Genomic DNA, 22,035 nt, shown 5'->3' with positions numbered 1-22,035 from the left:
CCTCTCTTTGACTCTTTCCCATGATCCCCTGTGCAGGGAAACACTCTCGTCGGATTGGACTCCTACCCAAATCCACGCTGTCATTCAGGTTCTCTTTTCATTAATTATTCCCTCAAGTCAAATTGGGTTCATTAATTATTTCCTCGTGACAAATTGAGTTCGCGCCAATCCAAATCAAGTCGCTCATGCATGGATGGTTGCACAAAAAAAAATAACATGGAGGATGTTTCTATTTATTTCTTCTCTTATCGAGGTTATAATGGTATTTTGGGTTACTTATAGGTAATAGATGTAATACAGTGGTGAATCTTAGTCATCGGGGTCAATATGTGATACAAATTTTCTTAAGCTTGCACAGTAATTTACTAAAGGATTTACAAATTTCGTCGAGGTTGACGGACCCCGACCCCCCCCCCCCCCCCAAATAAAACCCGCCCCTGCTGTAATACATCGATCCAAGAGTAACTTACAGTAGGGATGATTCTAGGTTTTCGTTGCGTATGTGGTGAACTGTCGAGGATCGAAAGCATCAAGCCTCAAGGTGGGGTGACTGTAATACTTGGTCATTGTGTGGTTGTAGACTCGTAGTTGATGGATTTAGTAGCGCCTTAAAAGTATAAAAGAGGGTTTATGATCTTTGTCGCTACGTAGCACATCTAGATTATCACTTTTACACGAAGCGATGACAAAAATATAAGAGATACTACGGAGGTGATTGGTTCACGTATGAATCGAGCCTTGCTTGTATAGCTAAGGGCCAAGCCTTCGTGGGACATGCGCGCATACCACTGTGTCGTGTTTTGTTTACTGTATCTACTTAGCCACTTAGCCTAGCTGAGAAGAGATATTGTTTAGTTGGCTGTACGAAGAAACGTTGCATGAGATAAAAATAATACAAGTTATAACCATGATTTTCATTTTGTACAAGTACACTCTTAAACTTCTTATTTTATCTTATTATGTCTTAAACTTGTTTAAAACACATTAATATCGCTTGATATTTACTAAATATACACTTAACATCATTAGCTTAGTAAGCACCTGCATCTAGCGAGCCTGGCTCCCCAGAAACGTCCAAAATTTGCGTACCTAAAGAGCCATGCTGAGAGGCCTGTTTTGCATCCTGCGAGGCAGCACGGAAGATAATATAGGCAATCAAACATCAAAAACTTGTATCCCACCAGCCTGGCTGGGTTATATGCAGCCAACCAATCACCTTGAGGCGGGACATACAGCTAAGGCTGGACGAAAAACTCGAAGCTCGTTAGCTCGCTCGGCTCGTGGCTGGCTCGGCTCGGCTTGGCTCGGTTCGTTAAGATAACGAGCCGAGCCGAGCCAAGATTTTAGCTCGTTAGCTATAACGAGCCAGCTCGAGCCAGCTCGCGAGCTGCTCGCGAGCTAAACGAGCCAAGCTTCCAGGAAAAAAAGTATTATTTAAAGTAGTTAGATGCATGAATACTATAGTATTTTATTATACTTGTATATATATTAGCGCATATTAATTTTTTTATTTGATTTAAGGTTGTTAGATTCATTTCTTTTGTATTATTATTATTCTCAAACTTTAAATAAATGCAAATATTATATTTTGTGTATTTTTTATACCTGGCTCGCGAGCTTAACGAGGCAGCTCGAGCTTTTAACGAGCCGAACCGAGCTGGCTTTCTGGCTCGTTAGGATAACGAGCCGAGCCGAGCTAGCTCGTTATCTTAACGAGCCAGAACGAGCCGAGCCCAAACGAGCCGAGCTGGCTCGTTATCCAGCCTTACATACAGCCAACCAATCACCCTCTATGTGTATGCAGATCCGTTCTACATGAAGCTGCTAGGTCGTAAACATATTCTAAACCTGCTCCGATACAGTATGTCATGTGAAGACGACGTGGGCAGGTGAATTCGTGGGAGCAGGTGGTATGTCAGCTCTGTGAAGACGACGTGAGCAGGTGGATCCGTGGGTTACTAGATAACATCCATTATAATGAAAAATGAAGTTCTGGATTGTGTGAGATATATATGCTACTGTATTATTGTATGGCTTGTCTATAAATTTAAGTCTTTAGATGATATGGGTTGTTTAAAAAATAAGCTTATTGGACTTTGCTCTTGAGAGAGGATGACAGGGCCATTAGGACAAATTTTGTTGTGGGTTCTGCACGGTCAGTAGTGGTGATCTGTGACAGTGAGATTATGTCTAAATATTCTTCATTCATCCCTTGCAGGAACATAGAAAAAGAGAGTGATTGAGACTTTTAAGCAGACATGCATGCATGATCGGGACTTTTAACCAGTGAACTCTGAACACTCATTCATCGTCTCTCTTGGCAACACAATCATCTCGGTGGGTTGTGTGTGAACCAGCAATAGGTTTAATTTTAAGAACTTTGTATGAGTAACTTCTTAAATTAAGTTTTTTCGTGGATTTAGTGATAACTATGTCTTTTTTTTATAGGCGGATAACTATGTCTTGCATGTCTACTCTTCGTGTTAGGATGCGCCGTTGACTTGTTTTAACATAAACTGTCAGGACCCACTGTTTATATTTTTTGATCAAAGACCCACTGTTTATATCAATAAATATAGATGAACTTTGGTCTAGACTGAGATAGAAATCTCTACCTTATTAATACTAAAGAGGCAAAAATTTAGCCTAATTTTTGGTCTGGATTTTTTTTGTCTGACCTATTTATTTGCCCAGCTGTACCAAACAAACGTCGTCGTAGAGTTGGAGACCGAGATAGGTGATTTTAATTCTGGAATCGAACCCAAATCGAAATACAATAGAAATAGAAATCAATTTTCGTGTGTTCGTCTGGCGAGGGCGAAGCTTCTTTTTCTAGCTCCCATTCTCTCTCCTTGGGCTTCTCTCAGCATAGTTTTCGAAGCTAGGGCTTCTCTCCTCGAGCCGTCGTCCAATTTGCCCTAGGGGTGCGTTGGCGCTCGAGGAGCTGAGCAGTGTGAAAACAATGCGGGACTAGAAGGGGCGGAGGCTGATGCAAAGGCAAAGGCACCAGCGGCATCCAGGCGTCCGGATAAAGTGGAGAGAGAACGTGAATAAAAAAATAAGGAAGAAAAAATGAAGGAAGAAAAAAATAACAAGAGAAAAAAGAAAAAGAAGAAGAGTAATATAGACATTTAATGTTTTCAACCACGAGAAAAATTATTTTACTAAACTTTTTTTTACAAGATAAGTTAGAAAAAACAAATTTCATGAAAGAAATCGTAGGTGGAGCTATTTTAGCCGGAGCTTAGGTCAAATTTTAGCGGGAGCTATCTTTGTCGCGGGTTTGAGTACCCATTTTATTGTTACGGGGGCCTAGCGTCGCCGGTGTGTTTCATGTATTTACGGCAGTGGACATGCCGGAGCTCCGGTTGCTATCCGGTGGACACCCTTGCATGAATCGAGGATGAAAATCAAACCATCGTTGGTTTTCGATTCGATTTTATACTACACGTTTGTACAGCTTCGGTTGCCAGCCAACAACGCGTCAAATAATTTTTTTTAAATAATGGCAGGAGCTCTGTCTTTTAATTAAGACGAATAAAGTTTATATATGCAAAGGTAATCAAGCGTGGCGTCAAACACCACGAAATGTTAGCCCACCCACACAACGTGGTAGATTACACACTACCATGGGTCATCGTTGTCGAGCATGGTTGCAAAGCAGCCAGCAGCTCCGACTTCCTATAGCAAAAACACCGACGACCCATCCTAAGATGTCAGATCAACGGGCCCGAATCAAAAAGGTACAACAGGTCATCGTTACCGAGCTCAACTGTTGTGCGAAGAACAGCTCCCACTATCCCATGCCCCACCCGCAGGGCTTGCCGAGCCTCTAGTGCTGAAACCCAGCCGTCCTAGAAAATACTATTTTGCACGCTGCACCCTAAATAGCACGGTCCTAGATATAAATATGCAACGAGATTGACGCGCTGAAGCTTTTGTCCGTTTGCATGAACCAAGATCATTCTTCCTTCTCCCAAACACCAAATCATCGAACCACCACAAACTGCAGGTAATGGCCACAGCCAAAGCTATGCCGAGAAAGAAGTTGCGCATCCTGCTCATGCCCTTCTTCGCTACCAGCCACATCGGCCCCTTCACGGACCTCGCCTTCCACCTCGTCGCGGCCAGGCCTCACGACGTCGAGGCCGCCGTTGCAGTCACTCCGGCAAACGCCTTGGTCGTCGAGTCAGCTCTCGCCCGGGGTGGCGCCAGTCGTCAGGCCACGGTCAAGGTGGCCACCTACCCGTTCCCATCCGTGGACGGCCTTCCACCGGGAGTGGAGAACCACTCCACGGTCAAGGCCACCGACGCCTGGCGCATCGATTCCGTCGCCATGGATGAGAAGCTGATGCGGCCAGGGCAAGAGAGTCTCATCAGGGAGCACTCGCCGGACCTCGTCATCACCGACATACACTTCTGGTGGAACGTCGATGTCGCCACTGACATCGGCGTGCCATGCGTCACGTTCCACGCCATCGGGACCTTCCCAACGCTGGCCATGTTTAACTTGTCTGCTGCCGGTGCCATCGACGCCGGCGGCGGCGTGGTGACTCTTCCGGGGTTTCCACCGCCAGAAATTCAGGTCCCAACCACCGAGCTACCCGAGATGCTTAGGAGGCAACAAATGACCGATGGTCGTGCCACAGGCAACCCACTAAGCTCAGCGCACAAGCGGTGCTTCGGACTTGTTGTTAACACGTTCTTTGATTTGGAGCACAGGCACTGTGAGATGTTCGTAGGCAATGGTTACGTGAAGCGAGCCTACTTTGTCGGGCCCCTGTCATTGCCATCACAGCAGGTGGCAACCAGCGCCTACGACTCACGGTGCATCGACTGGCTGAACAAGAAGCCATCCAAGTCTGTGGTGTACTTATGCTTTGGGAGCTTGACTCACGTCTCAGAGGACCAGCTCCGTGAGCTTGCTCTTGGGTTAGAGGCCTCTGAGAAGCAATTCCTGTGGGTGATCAGATCGGAGACATGGGTGCCACCAGAAGGGTGGAAGGAGCGTGTTGGGGACAGGGGGATGGTCGTCACCGGCTGGGCTCCCCAGACTGTGATACTGGCGCACCCCGCGGTGGGTGTGTTCGTGACGCATTGCGGGTGGAATTCGGTCCTGGAAACGGTGGTGGCTGGCGTGCCAGTGCTGACATGGCCTATGGTGTTCGAGCAATTCATCACGGAGAGGTTCGTGACGAAAGTGCTGGCAATCGGAGAGCGACTGTGGCCAGAGGGTGCCGGGGTGAGAAGCACAAGATCCGAAGAGCATGAGTTGATCTCTGCTGAGGCAGTGGCACGAGCGCTGGGCAAGTTTATGGAGCCCGGAGGGGCTGGGGATGCAGCGAGGAGTAAAGTCATGGAGCTCTCCGCGAAGGCCCGTGCAGCCATGGCGGAAGGTGGCTCTTCCAACCGTGATCTGCGCCGCATCATTGATGATCTCATGGAAGCAGGAACGGCTGTTGCAGGGCCAGTTCTTTCCATTTGATTTAAGCTCTTGTGGTGTCCTGTTGTATCTGTTTTCAGGTTTCAAATGTTACGCAATTATTTTCGTCCCGTGGATGGCAATAATGTTGAACGTATTTTGTTTGGTTTAGATTTGTGTTTGTAATAATTGTGGATTGAATGTCTCTTCTTTAAAGAGATCTGAAACCGTTACTTATCTCTTATTTTGAAAATAAAAAAAGTGGAAGTAAACAAGTAGAATCTGCTGTTTATATTGATTAAATTTGATTTGAGCTTATATGATCAAGGATGGTATCCAGTTGCATCGATTGGCCATGTCTGCACCAGTTGGCCATGTCGAACTCCAATCGTGACTCTTAGGCAGCCCTTTTCAGTAACTTTAGCATGTTGTTTTAAGGTGCTGCAGCTTGGTTGACAGAGATTTGCCGTTTGATTTTTTCTTATTAGTATGATATTAAAGCAAACCCTTTGTTGTCTTTCGCAAAAATATCCTAACATAGCGGCCTGCAACTTCTCCCTGTTTACGGGTCTCCAATCTGGACTGGAGCATGCCAGCAGCAGAAACAGTACTAAGAAAATCTGTCATTCTCAATCTTCTCTCAGTTTACGAGTCCAATCTGCACTGGAGCATGCCAGCAGCAGAAACAGTAAACGCAATTCTGTCTCTCTCAATCTTCAGAGGTGTGAAACATCTGCTGTCGTGTTATTGTTCAGGAATGTATTTGTATTTCAGGAAACTTCACATGCTGGATTTGATCCAGAAAATGCATGCTTGTGAGACTTTTTTTTTTGTCGTCATTTTTTGATCTCTCATGTCATGTTAACAGAATTGCGAATTTGCGATCATGATCAAGCAACAAGCAAGCATTATCTTCTTTTTAGTTTTCTTTTTGTTCGGCCGCAACTACAGCTATAACATACTTATTGTTTTCCAAGTGCCTTGGGGCCGGCCATTTTAATTCCCATTCCCCCGTAGCCGTAGGCAAGCGTGGCTACGAGGCGGGCGGTAGTGTGTCTCTTGGACGGGGTTAACTAATCTGTTGTAGGCTAAACTAGGGTCAAACGCACCCACAGCAGCAGCTCGATGCTCGCCTCGATCGGATCGAGCCTGCTGTACGTTTACCTCGCACGTCTACACATGCTGCATCTCCTTCCGATCCTTCTCACTACTCAGCTCGCGCGGACCGACGACCAGCAGCCCTAGCCCCTAGCCATTCGATCGCGGATCGGAGCGAAGAAGCCAGATCCCAGTCCATCGGCGTTGAAGCTCGTTCATGGCGTGAAAAAAAAAACGTTAGCCGACGACGGAATATACACTGATCGATCACAAGGCCCACCAGTTGCAATTAGATGCAGTGCAGGCCGGAGGATCAAGGGTTTTTTATTTGATCCAGAAGCACAGGTTTTTTTATTTAATAATTCATTCGGCCAATGATGAGCCGTAGACGTTCCATGCTGCTGCCGAGTCTGAGAGATGGTCAATTAGATGCAGATGCAGCACAGCAGCAGGGATGGTTCGGAGAGATGCTGCTGAACTTTCTTTCCCCGGCTCTCCCGCTCTGCACGTGAGTGTTCGTGAGGGCTGCCGCTGCATAGACTATAGAGTATTCGGCGATGACCGTGGCGCGAGCCATGGGCAGCAGCAGCCAGCAGGGCATGCATCAGGCACTTGATCCAGCAGAGTTCAAGTTGAACGTTGTTTTGTTTACACGCACGCACGCACTTGGAAAACAATAAGTATGTTATAGCTGTAGTTGCGGCCGAACAAAAAGAAAACTAAAAAGAAGATAATGCTTCTTGTTGCTTGATCATGATCGCAAATTTGCAATTCTGTAAACATGACATGAGAGATAAAAAAATGACGACAAAAAAAAAGTCTCACAAGCATGCATTTTCTGGATCAAATCCAGCATGTGAAGTTTCCTGAAATACAAATACATTCCTGAACAATAACACGACAGCAGATGTTTCACACCTCTGAAGATTGAGAGAGACAGAATTGCGTTTACTGTTTCTGCTGCTGGCATGCTCCAGTGCAGATTGGACTCGTAAACTGAGAGAAGATTGAGAATGACAGATTTTCTTAGTACTGTTTCTGCTGCTGGCATGCTCCAGTCCAGATTGGAGACCCGTAAACAGGGAGAAGTTGCAGGCCGCTATGTTAGGATATTTTTGCGAAAGACAACAAAGGGTTTGCTTTAATATCATACTAATAAGAAAAAATCAAACGGCAAATCTCTGTCAACCAAGCTGCAGCACCTTAAAACAACAAGCTAAAGTTACTGAAAAGGGCTGCCTAAGAGTCACGATTGGAGTTCGACATGGCCAATCGATGCAACTGGATACCATATAAGCTCAAATCAAATTTAATCAATATAAACAGCAGATTCTACTTGTTTACTTCCACTTTTTTTTATTTTCAAAATAAGAGATAAGTAACGGTTTCAGATCTCTTTAAAGAAGAGACATTCAATCCACAATTATTACAAACACAAATCTAAACCAAACAAAATACGTTCAACATTATTGCCATCCACGGGACGAAAATAATTGCGTAACATTTGAAACCTGAAAACAGATACAACAGGACACCACAAGAGCTTAAATCAAATGGAAAGAACTGGCCCTGCAACAGCCGTTCCTGCTTCCATGAGATCATCAATGATGCGGCGCAGATCACGGTTGGAAGAGCCACCTTCCGCCATGGCTGCACGGGCCTTCGCGGAGAGCTCCATGACTTTACTCCTCGCTGCATCCCCAGCCCCTCCGGGCTCCATAAACTTGGCCAGCGCTCGTGCCACTGCCTCAGCAGAGATCAACTCATGCTCTTCGGATCTTGTGCTTCTCACCCCGGCACCCTCTGGCCACAGTCGCTCTCCGATTGCCAGCACTTTCGTCACGAACCTCTCCGTGATGAATTGCTCGAACACCATAGGCCATGTCAGCACTGGCACGCCAGCCACCACCGTTTCCAGGACCGAATTCCACCCGCAATGCGTCACGAACACACCCACCGCGGGGTGCGCCAGTATCACAGTCTGCGGAGCCCAGCCGGTGACGACCATCCCCCTGTCCCCAACACGCTCCTTCCACCCTTCTGGTGGCACCCATGTCTCCGATCTGATCACCCACAGGAATTGCTTCTCAGAGGCCTCTAACCCAAGAGCAAGCTCACGGAGCTGGTCCTCTGAGACGTGAGTCAAGCTCCCAAAGCATAAGTACACCACAGACTTGGATGGCTTCTTGTTCAGCCAGTCGATGCACCGTGAGTCGTAGGCGCTGGTTGCCACCTGCTGTGATGGCAATGACAGGGGCCCGACAAAGTAGGCTCGCTTCACGTAACCATTGCCTACGAACATCTCACAGTGCCTGTGCTCCAAATCAAAGAACGTGTTAACAACAAGTCCGAAGCACCGCTTGTGCGCTGAGCTTAGTAGGTTGCCTGTGGCACGACCATCGGTCATTTGTTGCCTCCTAAGCATCTCGGGTAGCTCGGTGGTTGGGACCTGAATTTCTGGCGGTGGAAACCCCGGAAGAGTCACCACGCCGCCGCCGGCGTCGATGGCACCGGCAGCAGCCAAGTTAAACATGGCCAGCGTTGGGAAGGTCCCGATGGCGTGGAACGTGACGCATGGCACGCCGATGTCAGTGGCGACATCGACGTTCCACCAGAAGTGTATGTCGGTGATGACGAGGTCCGGCGAGTGCTCCCTGATGAGACTCTCTTGCCCTGGCCGCATCAGCTTCTCATCCACGGCGACGGAATCGATGCGCCAGGCGTCGGTGGCCTTGACCGTGGAGTGGTTCTCCACTCCCGGTGGAAGGCTGTCCACGGATGGGAACGGGTAGGTGGCCACCTTGACAGTGGCCTGACGACTGGCGCCACCCCGGGCGAGAGCTGACTGCACGATTGAAGCGCTTGCCCGAGTTACGGCAACAGTGGCCTCGACGTCGTCAGGCCGAGCCGCGGCGAGGTGGAAGGCGAGGTCGGTGTGGGGGATGATATGGCTAGTGGCGAAGAAGGGCATCAGGAGGATGCGGAACTTGTTGCTCTGCCTAGCGGAAGCCATCTCTTTTGCAGCTCCTCTGCAACAAGCTGGGTCCTCTTGCTTTCTTGGTAATCATGGCGACTATTTAAGCCGTACCTCGTCGGTCGCACCGACCGGCCGGCTGGTAGTAGGTAGGATGTGTGGACTATAGGGCGTTACACGTCGGCGTCACTGCTAGCGACGGCGACGATAAGGCCTGGAGACCGACTCGTGGCCACCAGGTTCATGTGGAGCGAGAAGGCCTGTGTGGCTGTTCGCCATGGAATGGACTGCTGTCTGCTGATGGTCGCGGCCCGTGCTCGAGCAGGTGCGGTCCCTTGCTCAGCTAGTCTCAGCTTTGGTACGGTCGGGCGATCGGTGTTGGGAGAGAATGATAGATAGAGAGAGCGCCCGCTGGCGCAGGAGGAGGCGAGTTGCGTCAGCAAGGAATCAAAGCGATGCGGATTTCGCCTCGGGCACGTCACAGTTACCGCACTACAACTGGGAAACAAAAACGGTGGATCGGACGGATGAGGCCCTCGCCTCTGACGTCGACGGTACCGATCCCAGCCGTTAAACTCTCGGGCCCACAACCCAGAGTCCCACCCGCGCCCGCTGACGAGCGCCGAGCTCTCGCAATCCGGCCCAAATCGACGCCCAGCGCCGCATGATCCGCGCACCTCGACTCCTCGCCGGGCACGCGCCGTCGCCAATCCGCCACCGCCTACCCCGTCCCCTAGCCCCGATCCCTGCTAGCTCCCGCCGCCTTCCTCGGTCGCCGCGCGCGGCCTTCCTCGCCGCCCGAGCCCCAACCCCGACGCCGCGCCTCGCGTCGTCGTCCCGCCTCGGCCCTCTTCTCGGCCTGCCGATGGATCCGGCCGCCCCCGAGCCTGTCCCGGCACCCGCCACCGACGCCGGCGCCGACGCCGAGACCGATGGTTACGAGGACGCTGCGGAATTCGAGGCCGCGGAGGCTGGGGGCGAGGGCGCTGGGGCCGGGGCCAGGGCCGGAACGGTGCCGGCGGGCGGTGACGCGGAGATGAAGAAGCTGCCCGAGGAGCTCGCCAAGGGGGTCGTGTGCCTCGAATGCGAGACATCGGCCGAAGCGGCGGCGGCGGGGGTTGGCGGGACCTGCCGCGTCTACGTCGTCGGCACCGCTCATGTGTCGCAGGTGAGCTGCTGTTCCGTTTGTCTGCCGATGCCGGTATGATGTATAAGCGGTCGATGATTTCGTGAACGAACTTTATGCGTTCGAATTGGGTTCTGCGTATAGGCATTGCTTGTGATGCAGAGAACACTGCCTGTTCCGATTGCTTCTCGTGCTGCTGTAATTTTACTACTTTGAAGTTGGGAGACAAATAGGTTGTACATAACTTACAAGAGAAACACAAGGACTTTGTACTGAAGCAATCTGCCTTTTCTGCTCCGATTTCGTCTATACTAAGCCGTCCTGCGTTGCTGTTTATCTAGAGTTTGGAGTGTGAATGTATCCCACGGACGTAATTAGTACAAATCATGGCATGGTTATTTGACTCTTGATTTTGTTGCAGGAATCATCTGATCAAGTGAAGGCCATTGTCAACTACCTGAAACCTCAGGTTCTTCCTCTATCTACTCATCATCAATAAATTTCACTGACTCTTGGACTTTGGCAGGTTTGCTGCCTGTTTTGGGTTGTTTTTGTTTTGTTCTTTGTTGTGGCAAGACATTGCTCTAATTCCTTTGCATCCCTCTTGCATGTGTAGGCTGTTTTCTTGGAGCTCTGCACGAGCAGGATTTCAATTTTGACACCACAAAACCTTCAGGTATCTACACATTTGTAAGATGAATATTCAACCCTTCTTATTGCAAGGGACATTCTGCATGATTGTAATTCCTAATGTAAAGTTAGGAAAAACAATAAACTATAATGGTATGCCTTGTGCCCCTGTCTGGATTGCTAAACCTATGTGGTTGTCTACACAGGAGTACTGATTTTATTGTGTCTAGTAAAGGTTTTTCAGGGTTTCCTTATATAACTAATGGCATCAGTCCTTATAACTAAAACTATATAGCCTTAAATGACATACAGTACTATTTTAAAGAAAACTTTAAGTCTTATTAATGGCATCAGCCAATCAGAAGATGCCTACCTTTTATTTTCTAGAGTATAATGTATCATCTAGTTCATCGTCTAATCTGTTCCCACAGGTTCCTACTATGAATGAAATGATTGACATGTGGAAGAACAAGAAGATGAACACTTTCGGGATTCTCTACAGCTGGTTTCTTGCAAAGGTATTTTTAGATGTTTGTCTTTGCAGTTAGCAATAGTTAAGTGTTCTTATCACTTGATCAACAATTGTTATTGTTATTTAAGGTTGCTAGCCAACTTGAGGTGTTACCTGGAGCTGAGTTTCGGGTGGCATTTGAGGAAGCGATGAGCTATGGTGGTAAAGTTATCCTAGGAGATCGCCCTGTCCAGGTAATCAACCCAGCAATGGAGCCTGGCTATATGCGTATGAAACTTGGAATAGGCATGGTCAACTTCTGATATTGTTGTCTTCATGCATTTGGCATAATGTTTCAAAACGGAATGGTCATATATTCTGCTTTCGACATGTCAGTACCTAGTGCATACCCATCTTTCTTTACTCTAAAAAAACATAGGGATTTTCAGAATGACTAGCATAAGGCTTTTGGATTGTGAATTCATAGCTATCTCCTCTTGCTTATTTTGAAGTCTTCTGTTGTAACATTCCATTGCCTAATATAAGGCTACTTCTGTTGTTATGTGACCCAAAATCCCAAATATTGAGACACACCTAGTACTACTTTAGGAATTGTTTTCATTTAGGAATAGAAGATGAAGCATTTTAGTGGTTCACCTTTGTTTATTGGCGGTGGTGTTAACCATTGCTAATTGCTGGCATCACATGTTTATTCCTTGCAAATCAGTCCACACCTTTTGAAATCTTTGTTTCTGAATTTTTCTGCACAATAATTTTAAGCATCTTTAATAGTTACTTTTGGTTAGAGCTAACACCATGTCATCTCTATTCTTTATTTGTCTTGAAGATCACTTTGAGGAGGACCTGGGGGAAAATGTCACTATGGCACAGGGCAAAATTTTTGTACTGCGTTATTTTCCAGTCCATATTTTTACCAAGTCCGGAGGAACTGAATAAGATGGTATGATATTCTCTTGGTTCATACCATTTTATGGGGATAGCTTGTATAATCATGAAAGTTAATATACCTTTTGGACCTTAGGGTTAATATATACAAAAAAGTCACTACTATTGCGTTCACATCTTAATGGCAACTCTTATCTACAGTTAAAGGACATGGATGATGTTGACATGCTAACACTTGTTATTCAAGAGATGAGCAAGGCATTTCCTAGTTTGATGGACACACTTCTACATGAGCGAGATATGTGAGTTCCTTTACTACAATTACTGTGTTAAGCAGACCTTTTTGTTATTTCCGGTGTTACAGTATTGTTAAGGTATAATTGTTAAAATTGTACCTTCAGGTATATGTCCTCAGTGTTGTTGAAGTCAGCCAGGGAATATTCTTCAGTGGTTGCAGTTGTGGGAAAGGGGCATGTTTCTGGAATAAAGAAAAATTGGCAACAGCCAATTCAGGTTAGCTTTTTTTCTTCAAACAAAAAACAAACCCTAAGCTGCATGTCATATATATTACGTCATTTAGGAATAGGAAATGGATCACTGGTTTTATAGCGTCCTCCAGGTTAATGTTTGATTAGTTATAAAAATAAATATTCTATAAATAATATGCACACTTTAATCTTCGGCGTTCCTTGCAGGTAAAATGTTTATTAGAACTACCTGATGATAACCAAGGTCCTTCAAAGCTGAAAATTTTGGCATCCATTGCAGCATTAAGCGGAGTAATAATAGCATCTGGAATATATATATGGGGTAGAAAATAACAGACGTGAGCGCAATGTATTCAATGTGCCTTAGTCTCTAAAAATGTATTTAGTTTATTTACCTATAATTTGTTTCATTTGTTCTAAATATAAATAGATGTAATTTCTGAAATTAAAGTTAAACAAATGAAAGGACAGGTGCACCAGATAATGAAACATGTTTTTGTTTTCCTAAATGGTATGCCTTTTCTTTTCCCTTCTTGACAATCTGCTGCTCCCTCAGTCCCTAAATAAATCTCTTCTAGAAGTTGTCTTAAGTCAAACTTTCTTAAGTTTGACCTAACATACAAAAAAAAGTACCAACAAATATGGCAAAGAAGTATATTTTGAAAAATATATTTCATGTTGTATCAAACTATACTAATTTTTTTGTCATATAAACATTAGTCTTGTTTTCTATACAATTCGGTCACACCTAAAAAATTTTGATTTAGGATAAGTCCATAATTTGATTATTTAGCGACAGTGAATAGTAAATAACTCCCATTCCATGTATTAAGCATACACACTCGACGAATTGAGACGTTCACTGCCCTTAAGGCTTGTTTGGTGGAGCTATAGCCGGCTCTAGCTCTAGATATTCACAATTATAAGGCATGTTTGATGGAGCTTTGACCGGTTCTTAACTCTGATTTCTCCATACACTATATCTCTTTTTTTTTCCAAAATGAACTAAGAATCAGCAATTTGTGCGCGCCGCCAAACAGACCCTGCATGTGCTCTGGCAAGATTTGGTTACCAAATTGTGGTTGACCAAACTGATTTGGATGTGCCTAATTCGTCAAACCATCAACGCTCTCAAGCGTAGATCAGTAGAATACATAAGTGATAATAGATAAATAAATACATCGTGTCTGACAAATCAGTCCATCAGTGACGGCCGTGCGAACAGAAAAGGATTCCCGTATTACGCAATTTAACAGCTCGTGCTCTTCTGAGCTAACAGCACAGCACAGTACACGTTGACAGAAACCCGTACAGATTATCTGCGCATATCCAATCCGATCCTGAACTACTAGTCAACAAAAATGCCACAAGTCGATCTGATCTCCCCAAGATCGCCGACAAGCACGTCGGTGCGGCCCATCTTGACCATGGCCGCCGCGAAGTCGGCCTAGTACTCGTCCGGCGACGCCGCCTTGGCCACCTTCTCGACGTACCCTTTGGTGACGGGGTCGTGCAGGAGGCTGCCGTCGGACTGGAACAGCCCGCCCGTGGCGGTAGTAGCTCAGGTCGAAGGTGTAGTTGCTGCCGGGGTCCAAAGGCACCTTGACCTTCCCTTCGCCGGCGGCACCGTCGCCGGGGCGACTGGGAGGCGGGCAGAGCTTCCTGAGCTCGGCGGCGTAGGCCGGGTCCAGCGACGGGTCCTGGTCCATGTTGCCGGTGAAGTTGTACAGCCGCTTCTGGATCGGCCCGCAGTGGGAGGTCCCGATGCTGTGGCAGCCTGCGCGTCCAATCCAAGGCAGCAACGCGGGCATTAGCTAGAAGCGGTAGTGGAGGAGTGGTTTGCTAACGCGTTGCTGTCGCACGCGAAAAGCTAGCTAAGGTAAGGAGGGTGTGGTAGAGAAGAAAGGAGGAGGAGTGGGCGGGCAGCTAAGCTAGCTACCGAAGAGGACGGCAATGTCCTTGGAGTTGAGCGACTTGACGCTGAAGAAGGTCTTCACGTCGACGATGTTGGAGTCCGGCGGCGGCAGGTCGTTCTCGACGTACTCGGCCACGGTGACGTTGCCGTCGCGCCGCCCGGTCTCCACGTTGTACCACGGCCCGTGGCTCTGACAAGCAGCGCAAGCATTCATCAGGAAGAGCAAATTAAGCACACGAACAAAGGCATCGCTGCATGCATGTGCGCTTGCTTGCCAAGTAGACGGCGTCCCTGGCGGCCATGGCGTTGATGTCGGCGCAGGAGACGATGAGCGGGCAGACTGTAAAAGTAATCTGCTGTTCTCTGTAGCTGCTGCAGGGGTAGATGTCGAAAGGCTCTCCTGTCGCACCGTAGCCATAGCAAGAGCAGACACCAAAGTCAGCTCTGCTGTCACATTTAGTCACTGTAACAACATGACAGCCTGACATATCTGTGCATTAGAATTAGATGGGTAGAGTTGTATATATAGTTTCTCACTGCAATTCAGTAAAGAGAGCAACTTCAGTTTTGACATCTCCTCTATAGAGCTCCGATCAACACTGGTGCTTGTGATGTGTGTTCGCGCATTTTGTTCTCTCTCCTTTCTTCTACCTCTAGCCATAGTGTGTGGTCGGCAACGTCGGAGAGTGGTCGGCTCACCCGTTCTGAAGATCTAGGAGGCCAACAAGTGGTATCGGAGCCATACAAGCGTCGTCGTCGGACTAACCGCTGGCAATGACGGACGGTTTGGAGATAGGCGACAGCAGCGGCGCTGCTGTGGCTGCCCAGCCACGACAGAAGGTCGTCGTGCGTACAATACGGGAGGTCAACGACACCAGTTGGCCGACGCTGACTCGCACCAACTATAGAGAGTGGTCGGTGACCATGAAGGTCAAGCTCAGAGCCCGATGGCTCTGAAATGCTGTTGACAAGGGCACCAACAATGAAGAAGATGACATGTCAGTGTTGGAGGCTATCCTTGCTGCTGTACCGGCGGAGTACAGAGAACCGTTGGGGACGAAGAGCTCGGCTAAGGAGGCGTGGGAGGCTATTACGGCGATGCGCGTCGGTTCTGACCGCGCAAAGAAGGCGACAGCCTAGCTTCTGAAACAGGAGTATGCCAACCTCAAGTTCAAGGATGGTAAAACGGCGGAGGACTTTTCCCTCCGTCTACAAACACTCATCAGCAAGCTAAAGAGCCATGGCGTCACCATCGACGAAGAGGAGGCGGTCTCCAAGTACCTCCACTCCGTACCGGTAAAGTACATCCAGATTGCTCTCTCCATAGAGAAGATGCTGGATTTATTCACCCTCATCATTGAGGATATGATAGGTCGTCTGCGGGTGGTGGACGAGCGCATAGAGCAGGCGACAGCAACGATGGACAGCGGTAAGCTGCTGCTGACAGAGGAGTGGGTTACCCGAATGAAGGAGAAGTCCGGGGAAGCCTCCTCCAATCGCGGTGGTGATGGCAAGCTCCGTGGCAAGGCTTCTTCGGAGAACAAGAAGAAGATCGACCCCAACGCCTGCCGACGCTGCGGGAAGACGGGCCATTAGACAAAAGAGTGCCTAAATCGTAAACATGAGAAGAAGGCTGAGGCTCATCTAGCGCAGGCTGATGATGATGATGATGAGGTCACTCTCCTGATGGCAACGTTCTGTGCACTGCACGATATTGAGGCCAAAGAGAAGGAAGAGGGGATGGTGGTGGAAGGGCCTGGGAAGGCTCTGAAGGCTGTCAACCTCGACGAACCGCGCGCCCAAGTCCATCTCGGACGTGTGGGCGGCGAGCAGGAGCAGCGGTGGTACCTAGACTCCTGCGCCAGCAACAACATGACGAGCTCCAAGACAGCTTTCTCCGAGCTCGACGATGACGTGACCAACACGGTGAAGTTCGGTGACGGTTCAAGGATGGCGATCCGAGGGCACGTCACCATCATCTTCAGGTGCCAGAATGGTGAGCATCGCGCGCTGACGGATGTGTACTACATCCCGCATTTAAGTTCAAGCATCATCAGCATTAGCCAGCTGGGTGACCGTGACAGCGAGGTACTGATCAAGGACGGCATCCTTAGGATCAGGGACCAGGAGCAACGACTTCTTGCCAAGGTGAAGAGGTCTCAAAATTAGTTCTACCTGCTCGACCTCAAGGTGGAGCAGCACATCTGCTTGGCTATACAGCGCATGGAGGAGCAGTGGTTGTGGCATGCCCGGTATGGACATCTCAGTTTCGATGCTCTTGGTCAGCTGGAGAAGATGGTGACTGGGCTGTCTCACATCGAGCACATAGGCGAGCTGTGTGACAGCTGTCTGACCGAGAAACAAAGAAGGTTGCCGTTCCCGAAGACGGTGAAGTACCGCGTGGCAGAGACCCTCGAGCTGGTCTATGGTGACCTCTATGGGCCTATCACGCTGGCAACGCCCGGCGGACGTAAGTACTTCATCTTGTTGGTGGAATACTATAGCTGGTACATGTGGTTGTAGCTTCTAACCAGCAAGACCGAGGCGGCAGAAGCGGTCAAGAAGTTTAAGGCGCGCGCGAAGGCGGAGAGCGGTAAGAAGCTGCGCGTGCTTAGAACTGATCGCGGCGGCAAATTCAATTCGGTGTAGTTCGCTACGTACTGCGCAGATCAGGGTGTGGTGCGACACCACACCGCGCCGTACTCACCATAGCAGAATGGCGTGGTGGAGCAGCGGAATCAGATGGTGGTCGACATGGCTCAATCCATAATGAAGGTCAAGGGCATGCCGGCAAGGTTCTATGGTGAGGCGGTGACCACGGCGGTATTCATCCTCAATCGTGCGCCCACCAAGGCCCTAAAGGGTAAGACGTCGTTCGAAGCTTGGTATAGGCGCAAGCTGAGCGTGTCCTTCCTCTGAACATTTGGCTGCATCGGCCATGTCAGGAAGACGAAGCCGGTCCTCACAAAGCTAGAGAACAGGAGCACACCGATGGTGCTCCTAGGCTACGAGAAAGGTGCCAAGGCATACTGGCTCTACGATCCACGCAGAGGCAAGGTGGTTGTCTCGCGCGACGTCATGTTCAACGAGAAGACGACCTGGGATTGGGACAGTCCGGGCACATGGAAAGTTGGTGGCTTCATCGCCACCTTCGTCGTTGAGCACTTGGTCATCCACGGTTGTGGATACGCTGGAGAGGAGGTGCCGAACACTCCAGCAACGGAGCCGAGCACTCTTAGGGTGATGTCGAACACTCCGAGAGAAGTGTTGAACGCTCTAGGAGTGGAGCCGAGCGGCCCTGCAGTGGTGCGGACCACTCCAGGACAAGTGCCGAATGCACCTATAGCGGAGCTGAGAGGCCTTGCAGTGGTGCCGACCACTCCAAGACTGGTGCCGAGCACTTCTGTAGTGGTGCTCACCACTCTAGGCGTGGTGGCAAGTAGTCCAGGAGTAGTGTCGAGCACTCCAGGTGCTGTGCTGACCAGTCCGGTGGAACAGGGGACTCCATCGACGCTGATCAAGTTCGCCTCACCTCCAAGCGACATCACAGAATTCGTGGATGCTTTCCACGACGGTGAGGAGGTGCGGTTCCACAGACTGGACGACATCGTCGGTGGTACAGGGTCCTCAGGCCTGACGGGTCAGCTGCTCAATGACCCAGAGCTACTTCTCGTCAGTGTAGAAGAACCACCCACGTTCGCGCTATCCAAGCGCGATGTGAATTGGCGACGGGCGATGCTGGAGGTGATGAAGGCAATCGAGGAAAACGAGACTTCGGAGCTCGTCGATCCACCTTCAGGATACCGTTCGATCGGCCTGAAGTGGGTGCACAAGATCAAGCGGGACGTGCACAGCGCCATTGTCAAGCACAAGGCGCACCTCGTCGCCCGAGGCTTTGTCCAGCGCAAGGGCATCAACTTCGAGGAAGTCTTTGCGCTGGTTGCGCGCATGGAGTCTATCTGACTGTTGTTGGCTTTGGCAGCAGCGAAGGACTGGCATGTCCATCTCCTGGACATAAAATCGACCTTCCTCAACGGTGAGCTGGAGGAGACGGTCTTCATCAGGCAACCTCTAGGTTTCGCCGTCAAAGGAGCGGAGCACAGGGTGCTTCGACTGCGCAAGGCGTTCTACGGGCTACGACAGGCTCCGCGAGCGTGAAATGCCAAGTTTGACGTCACGTTGGGCGACCTTGGGTTCACGCGGTGCGCAACCAAGCATGCACTCTACACGCGGCGACGGGGGAAGAAGGAGCTCGTCGTCGACGTATATGTGGACGACTTGATTGTCATCGGCGCGCGTACAGAGGACATCGACAGCTTTAAGCACGAGATGGTGGCTCGTTTTCGAATGAATGATCTCACCGCGCTCTCCTATTACCTCGGCATCGAGGTGAGACATGTTAGGAGGCGCTCACGCTCGGTCCGAGCGCGTACGCCTTGAAGCTGTTGTAGCAGAGCGGCATGGCTGAGTGTAAGTCGTGTGTGACTCCAATGGAGGAGGAGCTAAAGCTGACGAAGGCCAGTACCGCGGTGAAGTTAGATGCAACACTCTACCGGAGCATCGTCAACAATCTGCGCTACCTAGTCCACATGAGGTCGGACATTACGTTCGCCGTAGGCTACGTCAGCCGCTTTATGGAGGATCCCCAAGAGGATCACTAGGCTACAGTGAAGCGGCTACTACGCTACGTCAAGAGAACGGTGGATCATGCAATTGTCTTTCTCAAGACCGGCGGAAATGGGCTGTAGCTCACTGTGTTTAGCGATACAGACATGACGGGGGGCATCGACGGACGACGGAGCACATCTGGCATGCTCGTCTTCCTCGGGTCGGCTCCAATCTCATGGCTGTCGCTGAAATAGAAGGTGGTGGCGCTGTCCACATGCGAGACGGAGTACTTGGACGAGCTGACCGGTGTGGAAGTTCACGCACCAGCACTGATGGTGGACAACCAGCCCGCCATCGCTCTCGCAAAAAATCCGGTTCTCGACGATCGAAGCAAGCACATCGACGTCAAGTTGCACTTCCTCAAGAACCGTGTCGATAGAGGGCAAATCGTCATTGAGTTCGCCGAAGCTGGTCGGCAACTCGCGGACGTCCTCACCTAGCCTCTCGACCGTCTTCAGTTCACAGAGTTGAAGAAAATGATCGGCACGGTAGATGTTATAGGGTTAGCAGCATGATTAAAGGAAGAATTGTAAAAATAATCTGCTGCCCTCCCGGTAGCCGCTGCTGGGACAGACGCCGAAAGGCTCTTCTGCCGCACTGTAGCCACAGCAGGGACATGCGTCAAAGTCAGCCCTGCTGTCATATCTAGTCACTGTAACAGCATGGCAGCATAACATGTCTGTGCACTAGGATTAGATAAGTATAATTGTATATATAGTTTTCCACTGCAACTCAGTAAAGAGAATGAGTTCAGTTTTGCTATCTCCTCTGCAGAGGCTAACGCTAATGCTTATGTTACGTGTGCACTCTCTTCTTCCTCATTTCTTCTGCCTCTAGCCTAGTATATGGTCGACAACGCCGAGAAGTGCTCGGCTCACCCGTTCGAAAGATCCAGAGGGCCAACACAGACAGACGGCCTCGAGCCGGGCCTTGATCAGCTCGATGGCGTCGTACCCTCTCATTCTGCGGTTGGGGTGCGCGTCCCGCTCCGCCTTCCCCTTCTTCCTGGACCGGAGCATGATCGACCCGTCGCAGCCCTTCCATGGATGCCATGCGTGAGCCCAGCCTAGCTAGAGAGCGCTGAAAGAGCTCATTTCTCTAGCTACGTGGACGAAGCAGATGCTCACCTACACGAAGCAATCGTGGTAGTGCATCCGGAGCAGGGACGGCGCGACCGTGGCGTCCTCCATGAGGATGAGCCTCATCTCCGCGAGGACGACGTCCTCCGGACGGCGCACGTCTCATGGTAGAACCTGACCTTAAGCGCGGCCTCCGGCGGCGCGCTCGCGATCGCGGCGCCGGTCACCAGCAGGGCCGCGCCGGCTACTAGCAGAAGCAGAGGCGGCTGCGCCGCCGCTCCCTCCACATCAAGAACAGGCTACCGGGGACCGTAGCAGCAGCTAGCTAGCCAAGGCACAGCGGTCGCTGAAACGCTCGACGCGTCGGATCGGAAGCGGGAGGGCAAGAGGAGATGGTGTCTGGTGTGCGCGCGCGCGAGCTGTACTACCCGCAGTACGCGATCGGGATCACACGGCGGAAGTCAGCGCGTCTGGTTGCCCGGTGGCTTTCGGATGGTAGTGTGTGACGAGCACAGTCGGCCGACCGGCGATTGAGCGCGACTGGACGGACCCGTCGCCTCTCGAGGCTCGGAGACGTTAGGGGGTGTCGAGGTTGGTGCGCGCGCGCGCGTCTCCACTCGGAGCGAATGCTGTGAAAGGGGTCCCCGTCCGTGGCGTTCGTCGGGCACGAACTGTTCAACAGTTTCGGCTCTCCGTCTCCTGATGCGTCTTTTTTTTGGTTGGTGGGTGGATGACGTAGCGGTCCAAGCAAAGGTTCCACACAGACAGTCTTCCTTTCAATGATAGCTTTATAGCGGATTTGACGAGATGTTTCGTCGAGGTTGAGTAGCTTCGTCACAGCACATGTCAGCTTTCCTAGAATTTCTTCCCAGTTCTAGGGGTACTTGTTTCGTTTTGGAGGGCAACAACTCGCTCTTGCGAAATTTCCACGGACCTATTCAATCTGGAGCTTGCCCACCTTGTCCGCTTGTGGTCAAAGGCCGCCATGGCACTCTGCCCTTAGAGCAGCCACGCGGCATGAGAAAAATCGATGGTTGCAAAAAAGAGACAAGGTTGAAGCATCGTTTATTCGTTTTTCTATAACTCGTTTATTCATTTTTTTTTATGTTGCAGTGTGCGATGCTTAGATAAATGATACGGGCATCTTTAAAAAAAAAGATACGGCATCGATGCTTTTTCAGCCATCGGTGCTCAGTAGTTAAAAAACGTTTTACTACTCTTAAGCCCGCCTGAGAAAATTTACGTGCGTTATGCATGGAGCATCGTGCAACGAAGCTT

General features: G+C 49.7%; 3 protein-coding genes and 1 pseudogene across 3 annotated transcripts; 2 read left to right on the top strand and 2 right to left on the bottom strand.

Annotated features, from left to right (window-relative positions):
• Window positions 1–3,963: 3,963 nt before the first annotated feature.
• On the top strand, window positions 3,964–5,649 carry LOC136518059 (UDP-glycosyltransferase 73E1-like). Its single transcript, XM_066511712.1, has one exon. It carries the CDS (start codon window positions 4,016–4,018, stop codon window positions 5,483–5,485), a length of 1,470 nt encoding a protein of 489 aa, XP_066367809.1. The 5' UTR covers window positions 3,964–4,015; the 3' UTR covers window positions 5,486–5,649.
• A 2,201-nt stretch (window positions 5,650–7,850) lies between these two features.
• Window positions 7,851–9,588, bottom strand: LOC136518344 (UDP-glycosyltransferase 73E1-like). The gene has a single exon (XM_066511995.1). The coding sequence runs from the start codon at window positions 9,531–9,533 to the stop codon at window positions 8,070–8,072; it is 1,464 nt and encodes a 487-aa protein (XP_066368092.1). The 5' UTR covers window positions 9,534–9,588; the 3' UTR covers window positions 7,851–8,069.
• Window positions 9,589–9,901: 313 nt separating this feature from the next.
• LOC136517237 (uncharacterized) lies at window positions 9,902–13,496 on the top strand. The gene is made up of 9 exons (XM_066510768.1): window positions 9,902–10,662; window positions 11,042–11,089; window positions 11,237–11,296; window positions 11,682–11,768; window positions 11,851–11,955; window positions 12,549–12,662; window positions 12,809–12,909; window positions 13,009–13,120; window positions 13,303–13,496. Exons 1-9 carry the CDS (start codon window positions 10,159–10,161, stop codon window positions 13,426–13,428), a joined length of 1,257 nt encoding a protein of 418 aa, XP_066366865.1. The 5' UTR covers window positions 9,902–10,158; the 3' UTR covers window positions 13,429–13,496.
• A 561-nt stretch (window positions 13,497–14,057) lies between these two features.
• Window positions 14,058–21,215, bottom strand: LOC136518346 (peroxidase 1-like; annotated as a pseudogene).
• Between the last annotated feature and the right edge of the window lie 820 nt (window positions 21,216–22,035).

This window comes from Miscanthus floridulus, chromosome 17 (assembly GCF_019320115.1).
Source record: "Miscanthus floridulus cultivar M001 chromosome 17, ASM1932011v1, whole genome shotgun sequence".
In the NCBI taxonomy this organism is placed as follows: domain Eukaryota; kingdom Viridiplantae; phylum Streptophyta; class Magnoliopsida; order Poales; family Poaceae; genus Miscanthus; species Miscanthus floridulus.
The sequence above is the reverse complement of the archived record's forward strand: the minus strand, read 5'-3'. Positions and strand labels throughout refer to the sequence as shown.